The sequence below is a fragment of the Lepisma saccharinum genome, chromosome 24 (assembly GCF_977018435.1).
Source record: "Lepisma saccharinum chromosome 24, izLepSacc3.1, whole genome shotgun sequence".
NCBI lineage: Eukaryota > Metazoa > Arthropoda > Insecta > Zygentoma > Lepismatidae > Lepisma > Lepisma saccharinum.
Window position 1 is genome coordinate 45,185,339 of NC_139252.1, and position 25,143 is coordinate 45,210,481.

The window sequence follows — 25,143 nt, forward strand, 5'->3', positions numbered from 1 at the left end:
GTTAATCAAAGTATTAGGTTTCAAGTATTGTGGGAAATACATCAAATACACTCCTACATTTAAGTCATCCACTTCATTGTACATTAATAATAACCTGTGGTGCAACAACCTTTGAGGGCCAGGGCCTACCTATCGACTACCAGTCTCACTCCTGCCTGCCGAGGTGGGGGATCACTCGACCACTTACAAGGTGACATATGTGGTCAGCACGACGAACCCCCAGTCATTGTTGTATGTTTCCATGACTGGGTTATGCTACTTATGCATAGCATATGATTTCCTCATGATGGTGAGTGGACACTGGTGCCATACACAGGCCTAAATCTCAGGAGAAAAGTTGTCAAGCTCCCCCCCCCCCAGGAAACTTGAACCTGTGCACGTCCCGTACTCCCGTAGCTGGAGCTCAAAGCATTACGCCTTAGACTGCACAGCCTCAGTGTGGGACATCATCGCACATTACAGGATTTTTAAAATAAAATTTAGTTGTGCTAATATCCTGGTATTTTACTCGGACCTTTGAACAAGACAAGAGTAGGGCATGCGTAGGACATCAGGAAAAGGAAAGTATCACAATTATAAGTCAGTTGTTAATGGATATATTAAATGTTACGATACTGTATAGATTATGAAGTGTTCTCACCTTTTGAATTGTTTAGTCCTGGGTTTCTTGCTGGTGTTGCAATTGCTTCTGAGAAGATTTTATGCAAACTCTTTTGGGATGCATACTTTGAAGTAACCTACAAGAAGAAATATCTTTAGATATGCACCTATATTAATAAAGTCAATTACAATCATTGATTTTGTTTCTGCACTCAAGAGAAATCCCTTCATTGATAACTTCAACAACTTCTACAATAATTCTGAAATTACTTGCAGTCTTGTAATTCTGTTAACAAGCCAGCAGTCAGTGGCGAAGTTACTAATAGGCATTTTGCTCGAGGTATAGGCTAACAACACCCACAAAATAAAATCGGCCAGAAAATGTGCATAAAATTGTTCATTTCAATACGTAGATAGTACTTCAAAAGCTCACAAGTGCAACCTTTCTCGAAACTTTCGAAGACCTAAAAAAAAGTCTTTGGTTGCTCCTGAAACCACACACTTACAGCCTGGATGACATCAGCAATGGTGCCAAATGTGCTTTCAGGTATTTTTTCAGTTTTTGGAAGAGAAGGTTATCCACAGGGGTTTAATCTGTGCAGTATGGTAGATGGTCCATCATTTAGAACCCCAGAAAGGTCAGCCCATTTCTGCACTAAGACAGTGGCCTGGTGCAGTTATGCATTGTCCTGGAGGAAGCTAATGAGAAGCTTAGAACCGCACCCTAATTGCTTCCGAGAAAATAAACCATTTTAGCAGCATGTGTCTCAGATATAGAGCGACTGATAGAGGATTAAATGATGGTGAAAACTAACTTAGTTTACACCCAGGCCTTGGAACAAACATCATCCCTGTTTGTTCCTTTCTGTGGTCGCAAAAAATGTATTTCTCTACATTTGCCACTAGATTGTGGTGGTGAACTTATTTGTGGAACACCAACAAGTTTGAAGTCTTTAACAGTGTGCTTATTCGGTCAGTAACAAGTAAGTAGGGTGAAAATGGAATTAATATTAAAATTCTGCATCCTCCATACCACCCGACCATGCAGTTATACTGGAAATGGAAAACTTTCATGTAAGGAAGTCAAGCATTCAATTCACACTATCTAAAACGTTCTAACATTAACATACCAGAGAAGGTGGGGTCATGCTTTCAAAAGTATGCAAAGCTGCAACAGCTGCACTGTTCAAAGTTCCTGGATAGACATGACTTGAGTACCAAGTGGAGTAACCATGATCCATTACACTCAAATTATATTTCATCAGAGACTCCTGAAACAAGATAAAAATGTGGAAAAAGAAATATATCAAGAAGTTAAAATACATCACAAATAACATGAAATAAAAATAAAAGTAGCGCTCAAGTTGAGGGGAACATGGGGATGCTATACTGCTGCCAGTTTGCACAAAGCATCCCTCTCAGTTAGGATAATTTGCCCCCACTTGCTTCATTTTCCTCATGTTGAATCATACAACCAAGTCTCCCCAAATAGTAATTTCCACTTCGATCACTGACTACAGTTACAGTTATTCTGTACAATGCGTAGCTGTAAAAGGCCTTCACAATGGTGTAGTGGTAATGCTGTCATATCGAAAGCAAGGGCTCTCAGATTCAGTGGAGGCCATAAGGTCTGTGCACGGTGGGCAGTTGCCCCCCCCCCAATCATGGACGTCCGCAGATTTTTTCCATGGAGAGACAAGCAAGGTATTTTTCCATGGGGCATATTACCCCGATAATAGTGTTGCCCCCTCAAAATACACCACCTGAATTTGAAATTATCGCATTATAGTAAATTACTATGACTGAAATCAAATTATACGTGTAAAATATGTACTTTTAGGTTGACATTTGATTTCTAAGGGGTAGGCGTGGCCATCCTTGCCCCCCCCCCCATCCAGACGTCTAGGTCCCTACGTTATTATACTTTCACTTAGAAATTTAGTGTAGAGGAACCTTATCGCCATTATTAAACGATATTATACTATTATTGCCCCTCCCTAACATTGGACGGAAGTCCCTTGAAATCTCTAGGGGGAAAACGTTGAGGTAAAAGGGAGCAAGACTAGTAGAATCTTAGAGTAGCAGGACAAAAATATATCCGAGATAAAATTTGTTTTCACGTCTTTGTTGCATTATTTCTTCCAGGTGGCCAAGTGTACCTGCAGAGAGCACATAGGGGCAATTACCCCCTCGATATCAAATTTTGTTCAAATAAAAATAAATTTCATAATTTTATTTGCTCGCTTCGCTCTCAATATCTGCTTTTGTTACAGTCTTGTCAAGTTTAGAGCCCTAGCTAGGGGGCGGCGGGAGTTGGCCCTGAGCGCTGAAATGAAAAATATTGTAAAAGAATGCCATGGCGGCCCATTGATTATTTTCTACCATATTAAATCAATATTGTTTTCAGTTTGCAAAATTTGGATCTAGAAGTGTTCTTGCTCACTTCGCTCTCAATTTTATTGTTTTCTGTAATGCATTGTAAATTACCAGAAAGAGAAAAGTTATAACTACTAAGTACTTCAGACTCTTGCTGCTAAAGCATTTTGTCATAAATGCATGAACACAATTGTTTGGAGGAAAAGGAGCACAGCACATGTCAGAGACAATTTATTTATTCGTTATGGTGCCTCTATGATCCTGCATTAGATCATATATACATACACCCATCAATGCAATGAAACTAAAACAGTGAGAAAAAATGAGATTTCTCTTTCCCGGCTGAACTTTCATCAAGGCTTTGCCCCCCCCCCCTAATCAGAGGGCCTGCGCACGCCTATGGTGGAGGCACATTGCACAGTAGTTGAGGTCTCACTTAAAATTACAGTTCCAGTTCAAATTAACCCAGCTAAGTATAAAGTGGACTTAAAAAAAGAAAACATAATTTATGCAGTTAATGCATCAGTATCGCATCAGTATCAGAATAATCCCATATTTTAAAAATAACTCCTGGGTTTTAAACAATCATTAGATAACTCAGGTTAGTTAATTACTTTGAAATCAGTAGCTCATCAAGTTTTATTCACGCTGTTTGGAGTTTATTCCAACAAAGGTTTGCAACGCTGCACAGCATTGACCTTGAAGTGGCCGAGCCGAGCTGAACCCAGTCAGTGCAGTTCAGTGCAATGGCGACGCCACGACAGAAGGTGCAGTGTGTGATATGGCTTGTAGAAACTGGATCTGTTATTACTGTACAGCGGAACTTTCGACGCGAGTATGGTGGTGTTGCGCCTTTGGACAAAACCATTTGTCAATGGCTTAAGGCATTTAAAGAAACTGGAAGTGTTCTGAGACAAAAGTCGCCAGGTAGGTTGCATGTTTCTGAAGAGGATGTAGAAAGAATTTGCACTTCATGCGTACAAAGCACCAAAAAATCCTTGACACGATGCAGTCTTCAGTTGGGGATACCAAGATCGACTGTTCATAAAGTGGTGCACAAGAGGCTTCGTCTAACAGCTTACAAGGTACAGCTTTTGCATGGAATTAAGCCTACAGACAAGACTAAGAGATCACAGTTTGCTGTTTTTATGCTGAACAAGATTGAAGAAAACAATGATTTTCTAAACGATGTTAGTTTTACCGATGAGGCCACTTTTCATGTCAGTGGTACTGTTAATCGACACAATTGTCGCATTTGGCGCTCACAGCCACCTCATGAGTTCTTTGAGCATCAACCTGACTCACCCAAGTTGAATGTTTGGTGCGGTCTTATGCATGACCGTGTTATTAGACCCTTCACTTACTCCCTTAGACTTTTTCCTATGGGAACATGTGAAGAACATGATCTATGCGGAGAAAATTCAAGATGTCAACCATCTAAGGCAAAGAATTATCGCATCTGTGGCAACCATCACCCCACACATGCTGGCCAAGACGTGGCAAGAAGTCTATTATCGTTTGGATGTGCGCCGTGCTACAAACGGGACACACATTGGAATTTACTAAATTGTAAACAAAACTTGATAACATTACCTTCAAATATATGTATTTACTTTTCCTGAGTTTCAGTTTTTAATAAAATATTTAGCTTCAAAACACAGGAGTTCTTTTATAGATACCCTGTACATAGAATGTGAGAGAAAAATCAATGCAAAATTTCGCAGTGTGTATAGGACATCAATGTGAACAACTTTTCATAATAACAATTTGTTTGTTGAGGTGTCATATCAATGTTAGGGTGCCCCAAACAAGAGTATATTTTGTCCTTAAAGCAACGATTTCTTGGCTAAATCATGACAATGATGAATGGAAGGTGCGGCAAACACACAGATATATATATATATATATATATATATCCATACCTAGCCTGGGATTCGAACATGGATTCTCTATCTTTGTGGCACATTATGTTGAGTTGACCACTCTGTCAAAGCTCCTCATAAATATGCCACTGTTTCAGCACTCAACTAGGTATTTTCTTACCTGCCCTAGAACAATGGGAAGGAATTCACCATATGTGATGTGTTGTATTTCAGCTGATACAATCTTTCTCGCCTCATGGTATATCCTGGCATCGCTCCATTCTGGATTGATATCTTCCAGTTTCTCCGCCACCCTGTTGTGTTCCAACACCCACAGAGATCGCAGGCTGTCTACTTCTGGAGGAGCACACCTGCACAAAGGAAATACATTGTAATATTAGTATCTTTAAAAATAATTATTTTTATTATCAGTTCTGAGTATAAGTGCCTAAGCCAGTACCACCCCCAGAATGGAGGGAGGTGCCATTTTGTTTCTTCTTTTCTTCTTTCTCCTTTCAATCTCATAACTAGAGCCCGGAAGTTCAGGCATTTATTTTCGTTAAAATAGGCAGGAAAAAAGGCATTTATAATGTGGAAAATAGGCACTAAAAATGAAAAAAAGGCAAAATATCCGAAAAAGGCACATTTGGAAGTCACTTACTTTTATCTTTAATTTTTGGTAAAATGTTAAAATCTACATTGGGAAGAGCATCTCAGTTTTCTCCGTCTTGATTGCACATAACTACAACTTAAGTTCTCAACATTCATTGATAGTCGTCTGTCAGAGAGCATGTTTTTCATAATAGAAAATGATCTTTCTACTTCGACAGAAGTTATTGGAGTATACATAAAACAAGCTAATGTAGCTGGACTAATTTCGGTAACAGCATTTTCACCTTTTAGAATATCACAAATTGTTTTCAATTGTTTCAAGTTCTCATTTGCACTCACTACCTGTTTGCACTTTTCCGCAACAGCTGACCTCTTTTCTCCTGGCACATCCATCATCTGCTGCATAGATTCCTCGAAGATTTTCATAGATGCTATAAGAGTCTCACCTCTTTTTTCTAGCTTTGTAATTGTCTCTGGCAATGCACCATAATGTGCAAAAATAAACGACAGTTCATTCTTCAGTTCTGAATAGCACAGGCATTTTTTTCACTTCACGAATTGAAGCCGCTTCATTTTCTGGAAGAGCAACGATCACCTCACTGATTTTTTCAAGGTTGTTAGCATAATATATAGCTGCTGATATCCAGGTTCCCCATCTCGTCAAGACTGGTTGCGGAGGTAAACTAAGTTCAGGCGCAACTTCCTGAAATTTTCGGGTTCGAGAGGGAGATTTCAGAAATATCTTCTTTGTGTTCGAAATCAACCTGTCCATTTCTGGGTGCAACACTCTAACTTCTTCGGCGATTTTGTGCATTGTGTGGGCTACACATGTTATATGAAGCATGTTTGGGAAGAGAATTTTCATTGCTATGGCAGCCTTCTTCATATAGGGAGCTGCATCACTGATGAAAAGTAACACGTCATCATGATGTACACCATCTGGCCAGAGCAGAAGTAGGGAATTTGAGAATAACTGAGCTATTGACGAACCATTGGCTCTCTCTAGTTGTTCTGATGTGAGAAGAAATGACGAGGATTCTCCGCATGTTGGTTCCATAGTTCCTAAGATGACGTTGTCTATGTAGCATCCCATAGTGTCAGTACTTTCATCTATTGAAATCCAGATCTTCTTTCCAACAACTTCATCACCAGTTCTTTGCAGAGCTTCTTCCTAGCACACGCTTAAATATGTTTTCCGCAGCATAGATTCCGACGGCACCGTTTGTTTAGTGTAGTTCTTCAGGAATTTCCTCAGTGACTTGTTTTCCACTTTCTAGAAAGGCATTTATTCCTGCTTCCATGAAGGCTTTGCACAGTTCAAGAGAAAATTGAGATTGGCTGTTGGATGAAGTGCCCACTGTTGAAATTAGGGATATCTTCTTCTGCCCGATCATTTTAGCAGCTGCAGATTTATGTTTTGCTGTTGACACATTCTGAGATATAAAGTATTTTTTCTCATGGTTGATTGTTTTTTCACATATCTTGCAGAGAAGAATTGTACCGTCTGTTGAAAATGTGCTTTCACCAAATTCACGCACGTAACCATGTAACTTACCACTTAATGGCACACTAAATTTCGGCATGATGACAACAACACGATCCTTTCCCTCCAAAGTGCAGAACTAAACTAAAGATAGAGAACTTGATTTTGGAATCCATGCAAAGGCCCTTGAGCATTAGTGCTGTTTCTTGTCAATAACCTGGATGTGATGACGTAATTGTACAGGTGTTCTGCAACAGGTTTTCAGCAGTCAATCATGCACAAGGAAATGTTAACCGAATGAAATACTTGTTTCTTACACTTTTCTCCTTCAGCAATGTTGAAACATGCGTGAGTTCAATATTACTTAAATAAGGCGAAAATTATTCACATAATAAACGGAAGAAAAATAAATGCCAACAACGTTTTTTGGGAGAAAAATAATTTATATACACATTTTTTTTAAAAAAAAATGGTCAAATTTCATTGAAAAAGGCAAAAAAAAGGCATTATAATTAGAAATAGGCAGTGGGGTCCCAAATAGGCAAAATGAAAAGGCTTCTAAAACATTCGAAACATGAAAAACGTATATCCGGAAAAAAATTATCAATATATACAATAGATAAAAAGAGGCATTTTGCCAAACTTCCGGGCTCTACTCATAAAAGTAAAAAAAAAGATAGAAGGTAAAGTGTTCCCCTGTGCATAGCACCACGCCATGAAGGCGTATAGGGGGCTCTACTCATAACTTTTACAACTTCTTTTATAATAATTTTCCACTCTATTTGAATTAATTTCGCCCATTTGATATACGAGGGCTATTTTTTTTATCAAGGTCCGATTGGTCGCGAAATAAAAACCACATTGAAAATCCGATGAAGCTGTGCGTGTATGTGTTGCGCAGTGTCTCTAGTATGCCCATTGATCGCGTCACGTCGCACGTGTCAGTTCATCGCATGCAGTCAGCACGGAAACATGCCTAGAACATTAGAGTTGCACGCCAAGTGTGAAGTGCATGCAGTCATTCGATTTCTTCATGCTGAGGGGTGCAATGCAGCCGAAATTCATCGACGAATGAGTGCAGTGTACGGTGAAACTTTCATGAGTGACAGCAAAGTGTGGCAATGGTGCAGGAACTTTGAAGCAGGATGTACAGACGTACATGATGCAGGCGGTCAGGGAAGGAAGCGAGTGTCAACCGATGATCTTGTTCAGCGAGTGGATGAGGCGATTCGAGACAATCGTCGGTTCGCAATTTCTATGTTGAGTGAGTCGTTTCCCGAAATTTCAACGTCAGCTCTCTATACCATCGTGAGTGGGAGACTTCAGTACCGCAAACTCTGTGCAAGATGGATTCCCAAGATGCTGTCCGACCAGCACAGAAGACAGAGAATGGGCGCCGCCTTAACGTTTCTTCAGCGCTACCATGATGAGGGAGAGGATTTTTTTTAACAAAATTGTCACAGGGGACGAGACATGGGTCCATTTCGAAAATGAAGAAACAATAGAGCAATCCAAACAGTGGATGCATTCCCATGTTGCAAATAAAAACATTTTTGATTTCACTGTGGTTTTTATTTCGCGACCAATCGGACCTTGAAAAAAATAGCCCTCGTATTTAAAAAAATACAGACATGCATGCAGTGGCGTGGCGTGGGATTTTTAAAAGTGTTACCGGTTATCAGTAGGACATTTAAGGGAGGAGCCGTAAGACTTGGGCGCCTCCCCACCTCACCCCCCCCCCAATGTCTTCCAAGTAGTTCATATAATATTAATCTGGTACGTCTGCAATTCAATACTAGATTTTGGTAAAGTTATTAATCAGGAAAAAAATGTTGACATAAGGACTGAAGTGAAATCGCAAACATTGGTTGTTGACACAATAATAAGTAATTTGATACTTACAGAAACATCGAAGGCTACTTATAGAGCAGATCAATCCGACGACTATTCTTTGAAAATAGTTATATCATGCTGTGGTCCCGGGTTCGAATCCTGGCTTGGGCCTGGACGTTAGTGGTGTCTATTCATCAATTTAATCATATCATCACTCATCCCCATCTTCGCAAATTAGCCAAAAGTGGCACAAGCGAAGCAAAACCAATCAAATCAAATCAAAAAAGTTCTATGATGCTGTCATAAAGTGAAGTTTTTCATTTGAATTTGAATTTTGGGGTGCGTCATGGTCATGGTCCATGTTATCCACACCTGAATTCCATACTTTTTTTTCACCCGAAAATAGAGTACGTGGCCAACAAAAGAGTTTCGACAACTGCGCATCCACATAACTACGGATAGTCGTTATACCACGAAACATTGAAATGTCGGTCATATCCAGCAGACGACTTGATTTTTAAATCGTTCAAAATAGGCTTTGGCCTACCTTTCGCCACAATTTCGCTTTTTTCTGCAAAAGAACAAACCAAAAGATTGCTTCAAAATATCTTCTATCGCACAATTACACACACTGTTCAGATAGGATGAACCCGCCACCTCGGAACTCGGAGCAAGCTCCATTCCGCTTGTTAATTAATTGACAATGCCCGAAAACAACATAAAGACGAAAGACACCACTCACAAAACTCGCACTGCACAGTCCCTCCCGCAAACCGTTGTTTATTTTTGTAACACGTGAAGCACCCTCCTTGCCCCCTCCCCTCTCAGCATCGGCGCATCCTCAATATTTCCTTCGGAACCTGCAAGAAGTCCAGTTCTACTACTGTCGCCATCTTAGTTCTTTTGAAACCAGATTTGCCCAAATGGCGAAACTTTTCGTTTCAAATAAGACGTATGTAGAGTAGATCTATATTATATACTTACTTTGGAGTAGATGTAGTCTTCATCTGTTTCCTAACTATTCCCACTCCCATGTTTCGCTAAATCCACAGAAATCTCATTTCTGACACCACTACTATTTCGTATATTTTACGTCCCTTGCTACCTTTAAGGCTTTCGCTTTATAGGATAATCGTAATCGTGACTATGAGGATGCATGGTGAATTATTGAAATAAAATTATTATTTCTTTGTGTATGTAATTATTAATTTTTATAATTATGTAAGTAAAATAATAACAACAAACATTGAAATAACCATTTCTTGCTGAGGATTCGAACCTGCGACACCTGACACTTCAGAGCGTGCTAAGATAACAATCGGGAAATTATGCTTGTAAGTAATGTTTTCACCCAAAAACAGTTCTACCACCTCGAAAACATTGCTTCAATCCGAAATTATCGCATTCCTGCGACAACGTATGTCAATCTCAATCGGCCCTTTCAACAATTATCACAAATTCCTGTAACCGAAATAATATTATATGTGTGAAATATAGAATTTTAGGTTGACATTTTTAGAAGGACAGCGGACCCCTTGACCATACCCATCCCTCTCATCTCCTTCTCGCCCATGATGTCGAAGAAGGACAAAGAGGACTTTCATAATCGCTGATATTTAGAGTACCTAGATACAAAATATCACTTGGTAGTTTGTTTTCCCCCCAATGTGATTTGATATTTTTAAATTTTGATTTGGCGATTTAAGTCCACTCATGCACAGTAATGTTAATCGGGACAGTTTAAAGTGGGATCCGAACCACTTGTGCCTCCACCGGGTATCGAACCCGGGATCCCTTGATTACAAGGCGGTGACGAAACCACTGCGCCATCGTTCCCCAGTGTGACTGGACACCCTCATAGTAAGATAGACCCGATTAGGCGACTTAGCTCTTTTCTGTCAATTGAATATGGCAACACTGATCTGTTTCCGGTAAGGATCACCGGCAACTGCGGCGGCTAAACAGTCATGCCAATAACCCGCCTCCTCCTCCCGCCGTAACAGTCTTTGCCGCGACGGAAAGTCTTCCTTGGGTGGGCTCAGGGCCCTTTCCTCATGTTGCCTGAGGAGGGTACCGGATCAGTCCTCCTCTTCGCTTTTGCCGGTGTCTGAAAAAATATCAGTCTGCAATGTTTACTTTACGTCAATATTACCAGTTTATGTACGTAATAATATTTTAAGACAGGTTCTTCAATTCTTTATATTTTGGTGTTACCTGCGGTAACAGCGGCTACATGCACGCCACGCCTCTGCATACATGCTAATTCTAGAGATCATGAAGTAGCATTTTTCACACTATTGATGCATATGTATTTGAATTGTGGTGCATGAAGGCTACACATTCCTATAAAACCTAGCTGTAAGTTATACAACATACATACTATTTCTCATTTTGAACCTCTTTATTCCATATGAATCGTCTGTGCTCAAAACAGAAATTCCTAGCTTGGGGATGCATATGCAAATTATCCTAGCTGAGGGATGCTTTATTAAAATATTCTTAACTGGGGGAACAGTATTCCCCCATTTTCAGCATTAATAAATGAGGGGTTCAGGGCACAAGTGGCGTAACTCCACTTTTCATGGAAATTGGGTTACATGTAAAACTTAGAACTGTGAAGTATCAACATTTCAGTGCTAGTAAGTATTTCCTAAGTTTCAATTTCTTGATAATAGAGACACAACTATATTTTTGTGTTCCAACAGCTAAACATAGTACTAACTTACATAAATGTGCCTTTCTCTCAAAACTGTCTTGAATGGAGTTACGCCACTTGTGCTCTGAAACCTTCAAATGTCCCATTTCACTCCTTACTGTTCCATCATCAGTTTGACAGTTTCTTTTCTAGGTAATCTGTTTTTGTTCCTTTCAGTGTAGTAAAACTTCCATAATTCTCTGCTATATCTTCATCTCTCCTTGTCTCCATTTTGTTATCATTGTCCCATCTGTTTTGATGGGAGAGTGATTAGTATAACATGCTACAAAATCAAAGGTATTGTGTTCAAATCTTGGGTAAGATCTGGATGTTTTGTTAGGTTTATTCCTTCATTTGTTTCATAAATGTATCATCCTTATTGTCACAATTAAGATACGAAGGTATAATCTATACGAGGGTCACTATTTATATTTTGAGCCTAACAATGAAAAAACAGGAATTTGGCATTGAAAACTGCTATATTGTTTTTCGAAGTATTCTCCTTTATGGTCAATACACTTTTGCATTCGTTCGAACCATTTATCAAAGCAGTTTTCCAATCTTCTTGAGACACCTCCATAATATGGTTTTGGAAAGCATCAACGGCGTCTTCCGCCGACGAAAATCGTTGTCCACGCAATTTATTCTTGACATTCGGGAACAAGAAGTCATTGGGTGCCAAATCAGGACTGTACGGCGGATGACCCATCAATTCGATTTTTTGACTGTTCATAAAGTCGGTTGTTAGACGAGATGTGTGACAGCTGGCATTGTCTTGATGAAGAATGATCCGACGGCGTTTGTTTGTTTTCCGTATTTGACCGAAGACCTCTGGCAAACAAATTGTTGTGTACCATTTAGAGTTGACCGTTCTACGTTCCTCTAAAGACACAGTTGCCACATGACCAGTTTTTCCCGAAAAAACAGGCGACCATTTGTTTCGATGTGATTCGAGCGCGAACAAGTTTTGTTGGATTGGGTTCTTGAAACACCCATACAGTCGACTGCTGTTTACGTTCCGGCTCATATGCATATATCCATGATTCGTCACCTGTTACAATCTTATATACGTCTTTTGAAGCACCACGATTGTATTTATTGAGCATTTGTTTGCACAAATTGACGCGAGCGTCTTTTTGAGTTTTTGTCAAATTGTGTGGGATCCAACGAGAACATACCTTTCTCACAGCTAAATGATCATGTAATATTTTATATATGCTGGTGGAACAAATGCCTATGGTTGTCTCAGTCTCACAGTATGTAACATGACGATCTTGCAGTATTAGGTTTTGCACAGCATCAATGTTTTCTTGAACAACAACTGATTTTGGACGACCTTCGCGAATCTCGTCGGTGGGCGAATGGCGGCCACGATTAAATTCGTTATACCGGCGTTTCACAGTGGCAAAGGATGGGGCTTCATCGCCAAATGTGGAAGTAAGTTGATCGATGCACTCTTGTCTTGATAATCCACGTCGAAAATCGTAAAAAATCATCGCACGAAAATGTTCACGAGTTAATTCCATTTTATTGTTGTCGCGCAATCTCCAAGGCAACATAAACAACACAAATGAAGCTATTGACAAAACATTTGAAGTACGTTATGGTCAATAATGCCAGACGATTCCGTGCAAACGTCAAATCGCGCCTAACTTCAATCAGTGTTGCCAAGGCTCAAAATATAAATAGTGACCCTCGTATTATAGCTATATATAAAAATGGATGTATGTGTATATCAGAGGGTGCTCGTTGCTATGTGCAGTACGTATGCATTACGTCATCTGGGAGGATCGGGTTTGGGTGCTCGCTGCTATGTGCAGTACGTATGCGCAGTCGTCCGTGGATGCATTGCGTCATCTGGGAAGAACAGGGTTTGGTGCGGCAAACATTAAAAGAAATAAAAAAAACAATAACGATGTCCAAAGTCGACAAGATAATGCTGACAGGGACAAAAAAAGAAGAAGAAGAAGAATTGGTGCGGGGCACAGTTAACTACTAACACGTCGCAAAAATCGGAACAAGCAGGTTGTTGATTTTGTAGCGTTCGACTTATTTTTATTGTATTTTTGTACTTGTAGACTGCAATCATGTCTAATTGTGCTGTAGCAAGCTATGAAAACTATAACCAGAAAACTAAAGGAATTGACATAAAATATAATAGATTTCCAGTCGATAATTGCGTAAGTAAACAGTGGATTCATGCTTGTAGACGAAATGTAAAAAATGCAAGTATGCAGTGCCAATTATTGTGAAGAAGACTATGTGCGAAATCTGAAAGCAGAACTTCTGTATTTTCCACCAAAGAACGTGCTGAAGCCAACTGCAGTGCCATCTCTAAAATTACTTTAGTACCAAATAATCGAGGAAATGGTGTAGTTTTCCTAAACACTTATCTTCACAATATGATTCGCTTTTAGGACATGTTGATAAGGTTTGCAGAGATGTACCACAGATTAGATGTACGCTACGAAAGACATGCAATAAGGAGACGTGCCCTAAACAGGCTAAAGACTATGCTGCCAGGAAAAGAGAAAAATATATAGACGAAGGTATGTACACAAACTGCAAGCAATGTTTCGTTGTTGGAAAACATATTCGATCGTTTACAAAGGAGAAACACACGTCTGCATAATGAAGCCAATAAATTAAATATTACAAACAACCTCTTTTAACCTGTTTTAAATAAATAAAGAAGTTCAAAATCTAGAACGTAACCTAACCGACAGTACTACAAGAAAAGTCATCAATATCTTGAAAATGTGTTCAACTAGTGCGAAGTACGTAGTGAGCCTAACTGATTTGTTATGTACATTTTATGTAAGTCGTATTTGTAATTACTAACAAATTAATTTATTTAACACAAACCGATGTCGATTGTGATTTGTATGTTCACATTATTGTGAAAAACGTTGTCGGAAATGTGCATTTAGAAGACTTTCACACTATTGGAAATGAAATTCACTTACATCTTCAATTCGAGTTACATAGCTTTGTATGCACGATGGTAAATATTGCATAAGTGAATATTACACCCATCATTGAATTGTTTGCAACTTTGTTCAATTTTGGTATTTCACAAATACATTGTGGATAAGTTTGTACTCTTATTTCTTTGTAGTACATTTCTGTCAGAAAGAGCAAGTTCTATGATTAGTGTAATGCAAGTTACTTTGTTAAAGTACAAATGTGTGTAACAGTTTCATGCATCGGAGACACATTTAAATCGGATATTTTGTCTTTCTCGTGGTTTGTACTTACCAATTATGTATTGCGGAACATAGTGGAAGGTGCCAATATGCTTTTTGCACGAAAACAAACACTTTTTCTGCTAAAATAAACCATTTTCCTTAATGCTACGGAAAGCACGTCACGGTGCGATATCGCTTGCTTTGCGAATTGTAAAGATTCTTTTGTTTTCGAATATCAATGTTTCCAACTCTATTGTGCATGAAAGTTGTAAAAAACCGGGGATCAAAAACCATGCACGGGTAGCCCCACAAACCATTGACAGCCCCAAAAACCATCCACGGGTAGCCCCACAAACCATTGGCGTTAGCCCCAAAAACCATCCACGGGTAGCCCCACAAACCATTGACGTTAGCCCCAAAAACCATCCACGGGTAGCCCCACGAACCATTCACACGAGGTTAGGTTAGGCCTGTTAGGTTAGGTTCCATTAGCACCCATTTCACCCCTAAATTCATCGAAAAACCATTTTCCTTTCTCGACAAAAAAATTGCGTTTCTCGAAAAAAATCGCGCGTTTGGAAACCCTGATTCCACTAGCGAGATCGCGTGACTTCCGACGCTAGAGCCATCTGCAGGTACATCTTGGAAACAACGGCATGATGTTGTCGATTTTCACAAAATGCGCAATATTATTACATGAAAAGTGATTATTTATTGTTCTGCTGCATTGTAGGATGAAGTTTTAGGAAGAATATATATCGACGGAGGTTGTAAACCTTGGAGAAACTCATTTCCGTAAGTAGTTTCTTGTGTAAAATTGAAGAAATGTGTCTCCGATGCATGAAACTGTTACCCAGCCTTGGAGTATATTTTCCGGTTATACAACTCAGGCACACATGGAAAGGGAAATGGAAAATCTGCGGTCAAAGTCCTTTAACGAATAATAATTCGCACACTTGCACGGTCAATCAATGTGAGTTCATGTAACTTTTCTCCTTTATTGTTTAATTAAACTAAGAACTAAGATATTTTGATGGATATTCTAAAAGCGTTTCATTTACCGTGTGATCATAAATGTATTTCTATAGGCAATTGCATTAGTAGGTTAAGACATTTAAGTTTGATGTTCCTAGCACTCATCAAGTATTTCGAGTAGGTTAAGTTAGTTAAATTAGTACTTGCACACTTTGGCTCGTCTTCTGCACGCGTGTGTATGTAAAGTTCTTAATACGAAAAAAATACTTTTTAGAACTATGACAACGATAACGTTCAGCCAAATTTGAACCAGAGAAATTTAAAATATCTGCAAATTACAAACTGGAATTGAGTTTTTAAAGTCTGAAACTACTATCTTACAAACTATTTCGTCATTCTTCCTCCACATAAAACTTCCCCCCCCAAAAAATTACATGTGGAACTTTGATCCGTAAATTATTGTACAGTAAATAAATATATGAAGAAGGTTGGGGATTCTTTCGAATTTAGAGTAAGTTTCAAATGCAGAGTAAAATTTTATCTAGATTGTATATTGCTTCTTTCACTTCACAATTTGAGAAATAAAGTTACATTATGGAGAACGGTAAAGATTGGATTTTAAGTATATCAGTATTATTTTAACACTTTCTGATGTTTTGTAAAATTTGAAATGTTCTTGGAAATGATTGCAACGTTCTGAATGAATAAGAAGGAACGATTCAGTCAGAAAACTAAACCTTAGGCTTTTGTACTGCGTTGTGTTAAATGTTGTAAATACATTATACTGGACTACTATCGGATTAAAAATTACGGATATTCAAGTTTGGACTCAAATTAAAGGTTAACCAGTAAAACCACATAAAAACGAGTTACGTCAAAATTCAGCTTAGTCAATTCTGTATCAGTCTAAAGTTACCAATTTTTTTCGATTATGCCTTCTATTTGTATCGTCGTGAGAACAAAATAGGATTTTTTTTAGTTTTGCAAACTATCGCTCTCTTTGAAATTCTATAAATAAAGAACGGGTGTTTTTTATTTATAGATTATATATTTTATTTATTTATTATCCAAACTCTAATATCCATAATTTATAATCCGATAATACTCCAGTGACTTTCTGTGAGGCCCGTAGTACCTCGGTGGCCTCTGCCGATCTCCGTGGGGGAGTTCTTAGAACAGCGCACTACGACGCCAGGTTCGAATCCAATCGGGTAAGACATTGATTTGTCCTTAATGAGAAAATTGAAAATTGAGTAAATGTGATAATAGCGTATGTGGAAAAAAAGATTGATTTGCTTTACATTACTTCGCTTCTTGTGCCACTTTTGGCTAATTTGCGAAGATAGGGACGAGTAATGAAATGATGAAATTGATGAACGAACACTCACAAACATCCATGCTCAGGCCAGGATTCGAACCCGGACCCCTGGCCTTGAAGCGCGATGTGCTAACCACTACGCTAAGGAGGCTGGCTTGTGGAAACAAAGAAAGAGAACGACCGGGTGGATTTGGGGAACTACCGCTTATGGGTTTTCCTTCCATATTTAAAAAGAAGATAGAAAAGCAAAAATAAGCCAAATTTGTCAATCAATTATTTCTTTGTAACTTTCACTATGCAATTCTTCTTTAGCATGCAACGTTTATTTTTAAAATCATAATACGATTTATGAAATGATGAAATCTGAAATGCTAATGATAACACGGGCAACCTTCTTTGTAATATATCGATCAGGTTTCAGAAACATGATTTTTTACAATACGTTTGCATGTGCAATTTTCCCTCTTTTAAAAGTAGCATGTTTTAATTATGTTACTCATCATTAAAGGAATACCTCAATACCATCCCGAAGTATGATAATTAATATTTTCCCCCCAAAGTAATGAAACACTTTCCCTCTCTGAAACTCGCATAGAAATGATAGGGGCCGTTTGCTTCGGCCAAGCCCCGAACGAACATAACCGAAGGGGCACCGAGCATAACCGATCCTCCCATATGACGTCACGCGCTCGTGCATGATCGGCAATTTTCGGATGGCGCTACCTTATATATTAAGTTACCTTGTGTGTATATATGTGTGTGTTTGTTCCAACATAACTCTCGAACGCCTGGAGCGATTTCAACCAAACTTGGTACACGTATCACTTGCAATCAGGAAATAAATACTGTGGGGGTAAGACACCCCTAGGGGCGGGGGTGGGAAGGGAATGACATGTAAAAATAATCGAAAATGACCGATATTAGTGTGGAATAAATAGTTTTCAGGGTCGCTAGGATGAATAGTGACACTCCCAATGCCGTTCAACTCCAAGACAGCCCTAGGAGTGGGGGTGAGAAGGGGTGATATGTAAAACGACCAATATTAGTGTGGAATCCATAGTTTGCGGGGTCGCCAAGATGAATAGTGACACTCCCAATGCTGTTCAACTCCAAGATACCCCTGGCACCCCTAGGGTGGGGGTGGGAAGTGGGTGGCATGTAAAAATAATAAAAAACGACCAATATTGATGTGGAATCCAAAGTTTCAGGGTTGCTATGATGAATAGTGACACTCCCAATGTCGTTCAACTTACAAGTTTATTTTACACTATAGTTAGAATTCATTATTTTCCTGTCTAATAAAAGATTGGGATAAGTAAATACCTGGGCAAAGCCAGGCAATCAGCTAGTTAAATATAAAAGAAACAAAAATTATATAAGCTTCATGGGATTATCTGTATATGTTCGCAACTTGCATCTGTATACTATATCAGCACCATCTTAATATATTCTCTGTTAAAATTGCTACTATCTCCATATATGTCTATGTACTCATAGTCTATGTATTCAGCCTGTATATTGACAACTGTGGCAGAGTGGTTAGCACAGCACACTGCAATGCCAGGGTTCCCAGGTTTGAATCCAGGCATGGGTATACTTTGTGTGTGTCCCATCATCAATTTCATCATATTACTACTCATCCTCATTTTCATGATTAGTCTAAGGTGGCAGAAAAGTGAAGCTAAATAATAAAAATAAAATAAAATGTATATTGAGAAGGGTTAGATGGGACCGTAACAAATGCCACTCAGAAAAAATGATTTTGTGTTTCATTATTATTAAGGAAGCACATATCACATAATTGCTACTTGGGTATGTAAGCTCCCTAAGAAACACTTACCTGCTGCACGACTGCAGCTTGAGTCTTCCGCCAGCGAAATATCGTGTAGATGTTGTAACTTCCTCTGTGCTCCCGTAAACAATAGAAGCATCGAGAAATGACGTCACATAATTCATCTGCTCTCTGAAACCTATCAGGAAAGAGAATAATAGTAATCTGTTATATTTTCAATACAAATTCATTTTATCATGCAATTTAATTTGAAGTCATAAACTACCGGGTAGAGTGAAGTGTGTAACACAGTCAGAGGGAATTTGTTTTGATTTGGAATGGACACCACCACTGTTCACAGACATCTATGAAGATACAAGCCATTGATAAATTGATTGAATTGTTTTTCTAAGTCCACTTTATGCACAAAAAGGCTAATTGCGACTGGACCTACAGTTTAAAATGGGGTCGAAACCACTGTTTTTCTACCAGGTATCGAACCTGGAACCCCTTGCTTGCAAGGCAACGATGTTAACACTATGCCATCAATGAGACCCCGGGAATACATGTCATGTTACATGATAGTTGCAGACTGCATTTTGTTCTAGAATCAGTGCTGAAAATGGTAGGGAATGCAGGGGGATGCTATCCCCCTAGTTACGAAAATTTCCATAAGGCATCCCCCAACTAGAATAATTTGTGTAAGCAACCCCCTCCCCCCCACCTGATTCATTGTTTCCATGTTGAACCACACAGGCATCTCTCCACCTATCCCCAAATTCTACCAAGCACCCTTCAGCTAAGAATTTTGACTTCGAGCTCTGTCTAGAATAAATTATTTAATGTCAAGTGCCATTTTGAATGGCCGTCAACCTGGATAGCCACCCTTGTTAGATGTGTCTCCACAGCCCACTGACTAAGTGATGTGTCATCTGGTCCTTCACTTTTATACCAATAAAATAATTGGTACAAGAACTATAAGTTGCCCATTGTCTGCTCTCTCCTTTTCAACCTTTGCAATAACCTATTTACATATTCTAAGGCATACTGGCCGTAACGTTGTTAGTGTGTGTTTAAATCAACTCTAAATGGATACAAGATAGCAGACCAATTGAACAACCGACAAAAATATTAAACAGAGTGTTTGCATCTAGAATTCTACCCAATAACATGCAGAGAAAGGACAGTTCCCTTAACCTTTGGCAAATTATTTTTGTCCATTCTCATAAACTCCCCATTTGATGCAGAGGAACAAGAGTCTTACCTGCTGAACAGTTGTCCCGAGGTGCTGGAAGAGATCTTATGTAACATGTGCCATCATTCCCGCTGCTGCACTCCGTAAAAGAATTGCCATGCCCCGTTGAACAGCATCCTGGGAGACCTACAAAAAAATTCTTGCATAAATAGAAAAGCTGAAGCTGGAAACTTTCCGAACAACCCTCGTGAAGTATTTCCCTCAAATCATAATCGCGTGGCGTGGTTATAATCGAAAGTGGAAATGTTTTAAACTATTGAGCTGTGACATATAGCAGCAGATATGTTGCCAGCAAATTTATCAATATTCTAACGTGTCATTATATCAATCTTTATGCACTGTACTGAGTTCTCTAAATTCTGATTAAGTACTACATAAAATACTTACGTGGGTGGAAGATGCCAACGATGTCGTGGAGAAGGAATTGCCCCCAAAGAGCCACCAGGGCTGTCGCATGGTCGTGGGCCTCGGAGAACCCCTGTAGGCCCCTGATCAGGCTTTCGGGATCAGGCAGGGGCCCTTTGGCTGCAGATTCCCGAGGAGAACTTATTCCTAGGAGAGAAAGACAACCTTAGTAAAGTCAAATATGGGGGTTGGATTCTTGGAAACAAAACTTCTTTGTCATACCCTAGAAAGGGTTCGCCTGCTTTACAAATTCTTGCCTTGTGGAGATCATCCGTGACGATTTACAGAGAGGCTTAAAATTCACAATTAAAACGTTTGTAACATGTGTTACACACACGCACTCACATATATAACTGTGAGCACATACCTTGGCTCTGCCTAGTGATAATTCACAATTTCTCCACCCAAGGTTCAGGGTAGTAATCCTGGACTGGTTGTGGGTGTTATTTTGTGAGTGGCTCTTCATCGACTTCATCTGAGCACCATTCATCACCATCGTCACAATTAGTCTAAAGGAAAAGAGAAGTAATGTAAGAAACATAAAAAAACACTTACGGTCGCCATACTCCGCGGGCAGAATCCTCCTGAGGGGCTGGAAGGCTGAACCCCACGATGAGTGCCTGACGTTGTTGCAGAGGCCCCGGGGGTGCCTGAACATGTGCGGGGGGCAGCTTGGGGTGGTCGTGGGACACCGGATGGCAAACGAAGGACTTTTCCTGTAAAGTGAGGGAAAAAATAATCAATAATTATTAGAACATGGAGTTTTATGTACAGAGAGGGTAAAGTTTATATCAAAAGGAACGTACCTAACTATATATGCAGTAAAATTAGAATTTTTTTCAGATAGGACACTTGTCTTTTGTCTTTTCTGTGGAAACCCTGTTTAATCAATTAAAATAAGACTCTGAGGATAAAGGACAGACAATATTAGTGATAAGGTAGTATAAAACTAAAGTTAATACCGTGATGCTGAATTTTCAAACATGATCAAATACAGGGTATATTGTTTTAATTATAACAAAATTAACAGAAGTCAACACATATGCAAAAATCGATTGTTATGAAATTAAACATGTTTATATGTTTCTACCAGAAATATAGTTTCAGTCATATCTTAGCATTGTTCATACGCAAAATAGGCTATATTTACTCAGTCAACACACACAACGTAACCCCAACCCAAGCCCGTAGCTAGAATTGATCTCCAGTGGGGGGGGGGGGGGGGCTCACAGGTTATCAGGGGGCTTTGTAAACCAAGTCCAATTTTCAAAAGTTTAACAGTATTAAATGAAGGTAGATTATGTGTATGGGGGTCATTAAGTTATATGAATTTTAGAAATATCATACAAATACTATATTTTTCCTATATCTTTTAAAACATCGTCTTTTTGAAGTATTGACTGCTACTGACATCATCCCTCACTACACACCCCATACTACTTTTGATGATACAGATATTCACACAAGAAAAAATGCACAATATTCAATCATAGTGCCTACAATACATTTCACCCCCGGCGGAAGCAATGAAACTCCTCTTCGCTTCCAAAACATGGGAGCTGTTGACCTTTGACGCAGATGCGGAGGGAATTTGCATGATGACATCAAAGTCACAGATTTCTGTCTAAACGGGAGTTCGCAACACGGGCAGCGAACGTACAGATAAAGAAGCTGCCCTATGAAAGAACCTTCTAGAGTCTAGAGTAGATAATCTTCTAAATACTTGCCGCTACTTATACTTCTTCTTATAAATAAGATGAACAAATGTATTAGCTGTTGATCATGTTCTGTGAATTTATCCTTCATGAAAGTTGTGAGCAAAATAATATCTGCTGTATATATTTCTACTCTTCACTGCAAACAAATTACAGAAAATAGTTTTGTCTATTATCGGGGGCTGAAGGTGCCCCCTGGACCTTGCCTGGCTATGGGCCTGGCCCAACCATCAAGTGTAACAGTGTAATATACCCAGTCCTCCCCAAATATCACCACAGATATAGCACACAGATGTTTTTGTAAATATTTTCATTTCTGAACTTTCCGGGTTGTTTTCTGAGGTTGGATTCTTTTCAGGGTGACTCCTCTTCCCCTCCCAGCATTGTTTTCCAAGGAGTGGATGTAAACTTTTCTCTCGTTTCTCATATTCACACTAAATGTTCACATTTGAAGTGCTATTTTAATCCATTTTCCCTTAGAAAAGGGCATGTTCTTTGTGGAAAGGATTCCTCCACCAGCATACATGACAATGAGAAGACCAAATCGTTTGAAACTCACCCTTCGTGCTCCAATCGTGTGCTGTGCTCCACCAAGTGAGCAGCCATTGCTCTCGTTTGCGCATGTGCATCCACGCTCTGCCAGTAACCTGCAATTAAAAAGTATAAACAAAAATATAATTCTGAAAGCATTTGTAGCATGCACATGATTCTTTGAAGATGCCACTCTCGGGTAATGTGCAGTGAGGAATTGCATGTCCAAGTTTAAAAGTATGAAAACTGCAGAAACCAGTGGCGGCAATTAGGGGGGACAGTTACCCGCCAAATTTTCGCCACTTTGCCCCCCCCCCCGTTTTGGAACCCAATCGAGAAACTGTAGTTCTTTTTCATATAGTCCAATATAAACAAAGTTGAAATTTTGGGCCTCCCCGATGGTGTAGTGGTAATACCGTCAGTCCATCACTTTGTAATCAAGGGGCCCCCGGTTCATAGCCATTGAGGAACATAGTGGTACTGTTCCCACTCTAAACTGTAGGTCCAGTCATGATTAACCTATCTGTGCATAAAGTGGTCTTAAAAACTCAAACCCAAACCCTAGAATTTATTTCATGAAAGCATAGGACGGCACCAGGGGTACGTGCCCCCCAGAAGGTGACTAAGTATTAAGGAAAAAGTGTTAACACAATTATATCCCAAAGAACAAAAAACGTTCGAGCAACCTAAAATAGAATCCTTCAATCATAACCTTTTCCAGATTACCAAAGAATAAAAAACAAAGATGAGCACAAATAGGCTGATTGGTACTGGAGCTACTTGACATTAAAATGTGACTTCAACAAATATCTAATCTAGGACATTTATAGTGTTTAATTTTTCAAAGGCGTACTTATCACAAGAAGAATGGTAAAATACACTATTTTGCCCCTTGGATGGGGGAAAATCAGGTGCCTATTAAATACCATAGAAACTATGTAAAACAATGAAATCTTGGTTGATCTGCCTAAAATTCTGAACATTGGCTTCTTTATGATCAAAAGCCATCTTCTCAACATTGGATTCAACACTTTTTGTTTTGCAAATTAAAGAGGGCAAGGTCATTTCAAAATAATTAAATATGTGTGTCCAATAAAATTGAAAAATAAAGAAATAGATGAATATTTATTGCATCCCAGGAATGAGGTACTACCTGATTTTGCTGCAAGTGCCCGAAATTACCCAACTCGGATGAAACGAAAACAATATGGCATCAACAAATGGTAAAACTGATTCAAGTACCAAAATACACACTAACAAAGGTGAACAATCTAAAGTTGTACTTAGGTATTGAAAAAAAAATCCTCAACAGGTACTTAAGAATGACACAAGACACCAATGTGAATTGAAACTACACATATTTCTAAAAGGTCTTAACAAAACGAGAGAAAAAGTGATTCTTACCTCATTTTTGTCTATATTTTACTTTCAAAATGGAAATGTAATGGAGTCTCAAAGGGTTTGATGGCTTGGATAGTTAAAATGAAGTGAAAAGGGGTAAACAGCAGACTGGAATTTTTATCTAAACATTGCTATAAGATACAGACTTCAATTGAGATGATTGTGAGTCTCACCTGTGTCATTGAAGGGGTTGATGGCGTTGTCGTGTGACGTGGCTGCGACCATCATTAAGGTTGCACTCAGCAAGCTGAAACAACAGACCAAAATTTATATTGTATTTGTACATTTTTCTTATTTTATGTTGTTTTCCTGCTTCAGGCTAATAACCTTAATATCCCAGAAGCATAAAGGTAACAATTACTTCGAAACCAAACATAACACTGATTCTCATTAAATATATAGTCCATTTGATGATCGAGGACGTTCAGTAGTCGACTCACGGTCTTGCAATTGATGTTTCCGGATTTGAGTTCTGGCTTGGGCACAAATGTTCCTTTGTGACTGTCCCTTCATCAGTTGCATCTAATCACTATTGCTTCTTATCATTATGATTAGCCAAAGTGGCAGAAAATCCACTCCCCCAGAAAACTTGATTTTAGTTTAGTTAGCCACCTTAGTTTTAGAAACAAAATAACACCATTTCGAAAATATAAAATAACCATACATGTATTCTATATTAACTTTCGAACTACTGAGAAAATTTTGGAACCAATTTTTCAAATGAAACGGTAAAGTTTTGATTTGATTTTCTTTTTTCTTTCTGTTTAAAGATTTTTGATATATCAAGTTCATGAATTTATTTACTCGTCTACAGTGACGGCGCCAGCCTAAAATAAGATTTCGGTGTCAAATTCTCGGGGGGCTAACTAATACCGGCTAAAAGGTAATTACGAAATATTTTACTATGGTATAATTTTACCAGCGACATATTTTACAGTCAGATCCACAGATAAATCACTGAGATGTTATGTTGCATTTTGTTCCATAGGCACGAATCTTTTATATCAAATAAAATACAATAATTGTATTGTTTTCTATTCTTCTTCTTTTCGCATACTTATTATTCATATGAACAGTAAACAAAATACACTATAAAAACTACACTCATTATCAACTCGCTGGA

General features: G+C 38.8%; 2 protein-coding genes across 2 annotated transcripts in view; both read right to left on the minus strand.

Annotated features, from left to right (window-relative positions):
• Positions 1-18,908, minus strand: part of LOC145978422 (uncharacterized) — a 47,822-nt gene extending 28,914 nt beyond the window's left edge. Inside the window, exons 1-4 of the mRNA XM_083111051.1 lie at positions 18,783-18,908; positions 5,020-5,209; positions 1,731-1,871; positions 641-737 (exon numbers count right to left, since the gene is read on the minus strand). Coding sequence (XP_082967177.1) covers positions 641-737; positions 1,731-1,871; positions 5,020-5,209; positions 18,783-18,898 — 544 coding nt within the window. The 5' untranslated portion in view covers positions 18,899-18,908. The remainder of the gene's footprint in view (positions 1-640; positions 738-1,730; positions 1,872-5,019; positions 5,210-18,782) is intronic.
• Positions 18,909-19,936: 1,028 nt separating this feature from the next.
• The window catches only part of LOC145978172 (thyroid peroxidase-like), a 47,998-nt gene continuing 42,791 nt past the window's right edge, over positions 19,937-25,143 (minus strand). The window contains exons 2-6 of the mRNA XM_083110612.1: positions 24,194-24,267; positions 22,648-22,735; positions 20,929-21,089; positions 20,356-20,520; positions 19,937-20,094 (exon numbers count right to left, since the gene is read on the minus strand). Of these exons, the coding sequence (XP_082966738.1) occupies positions 19,937-20,094; positions 20,356-20,520; positions 20,929-21,089; positions 22,648-22,735; positions 24,194-24,267 (646 nt within the window). The remainder of the gene's footprint in view (positions 20,095-20,355; positions 20,521-20,928; positions 21,090-22,647; positions 22,736-24,193; positions 24,268-25,143) is intronic.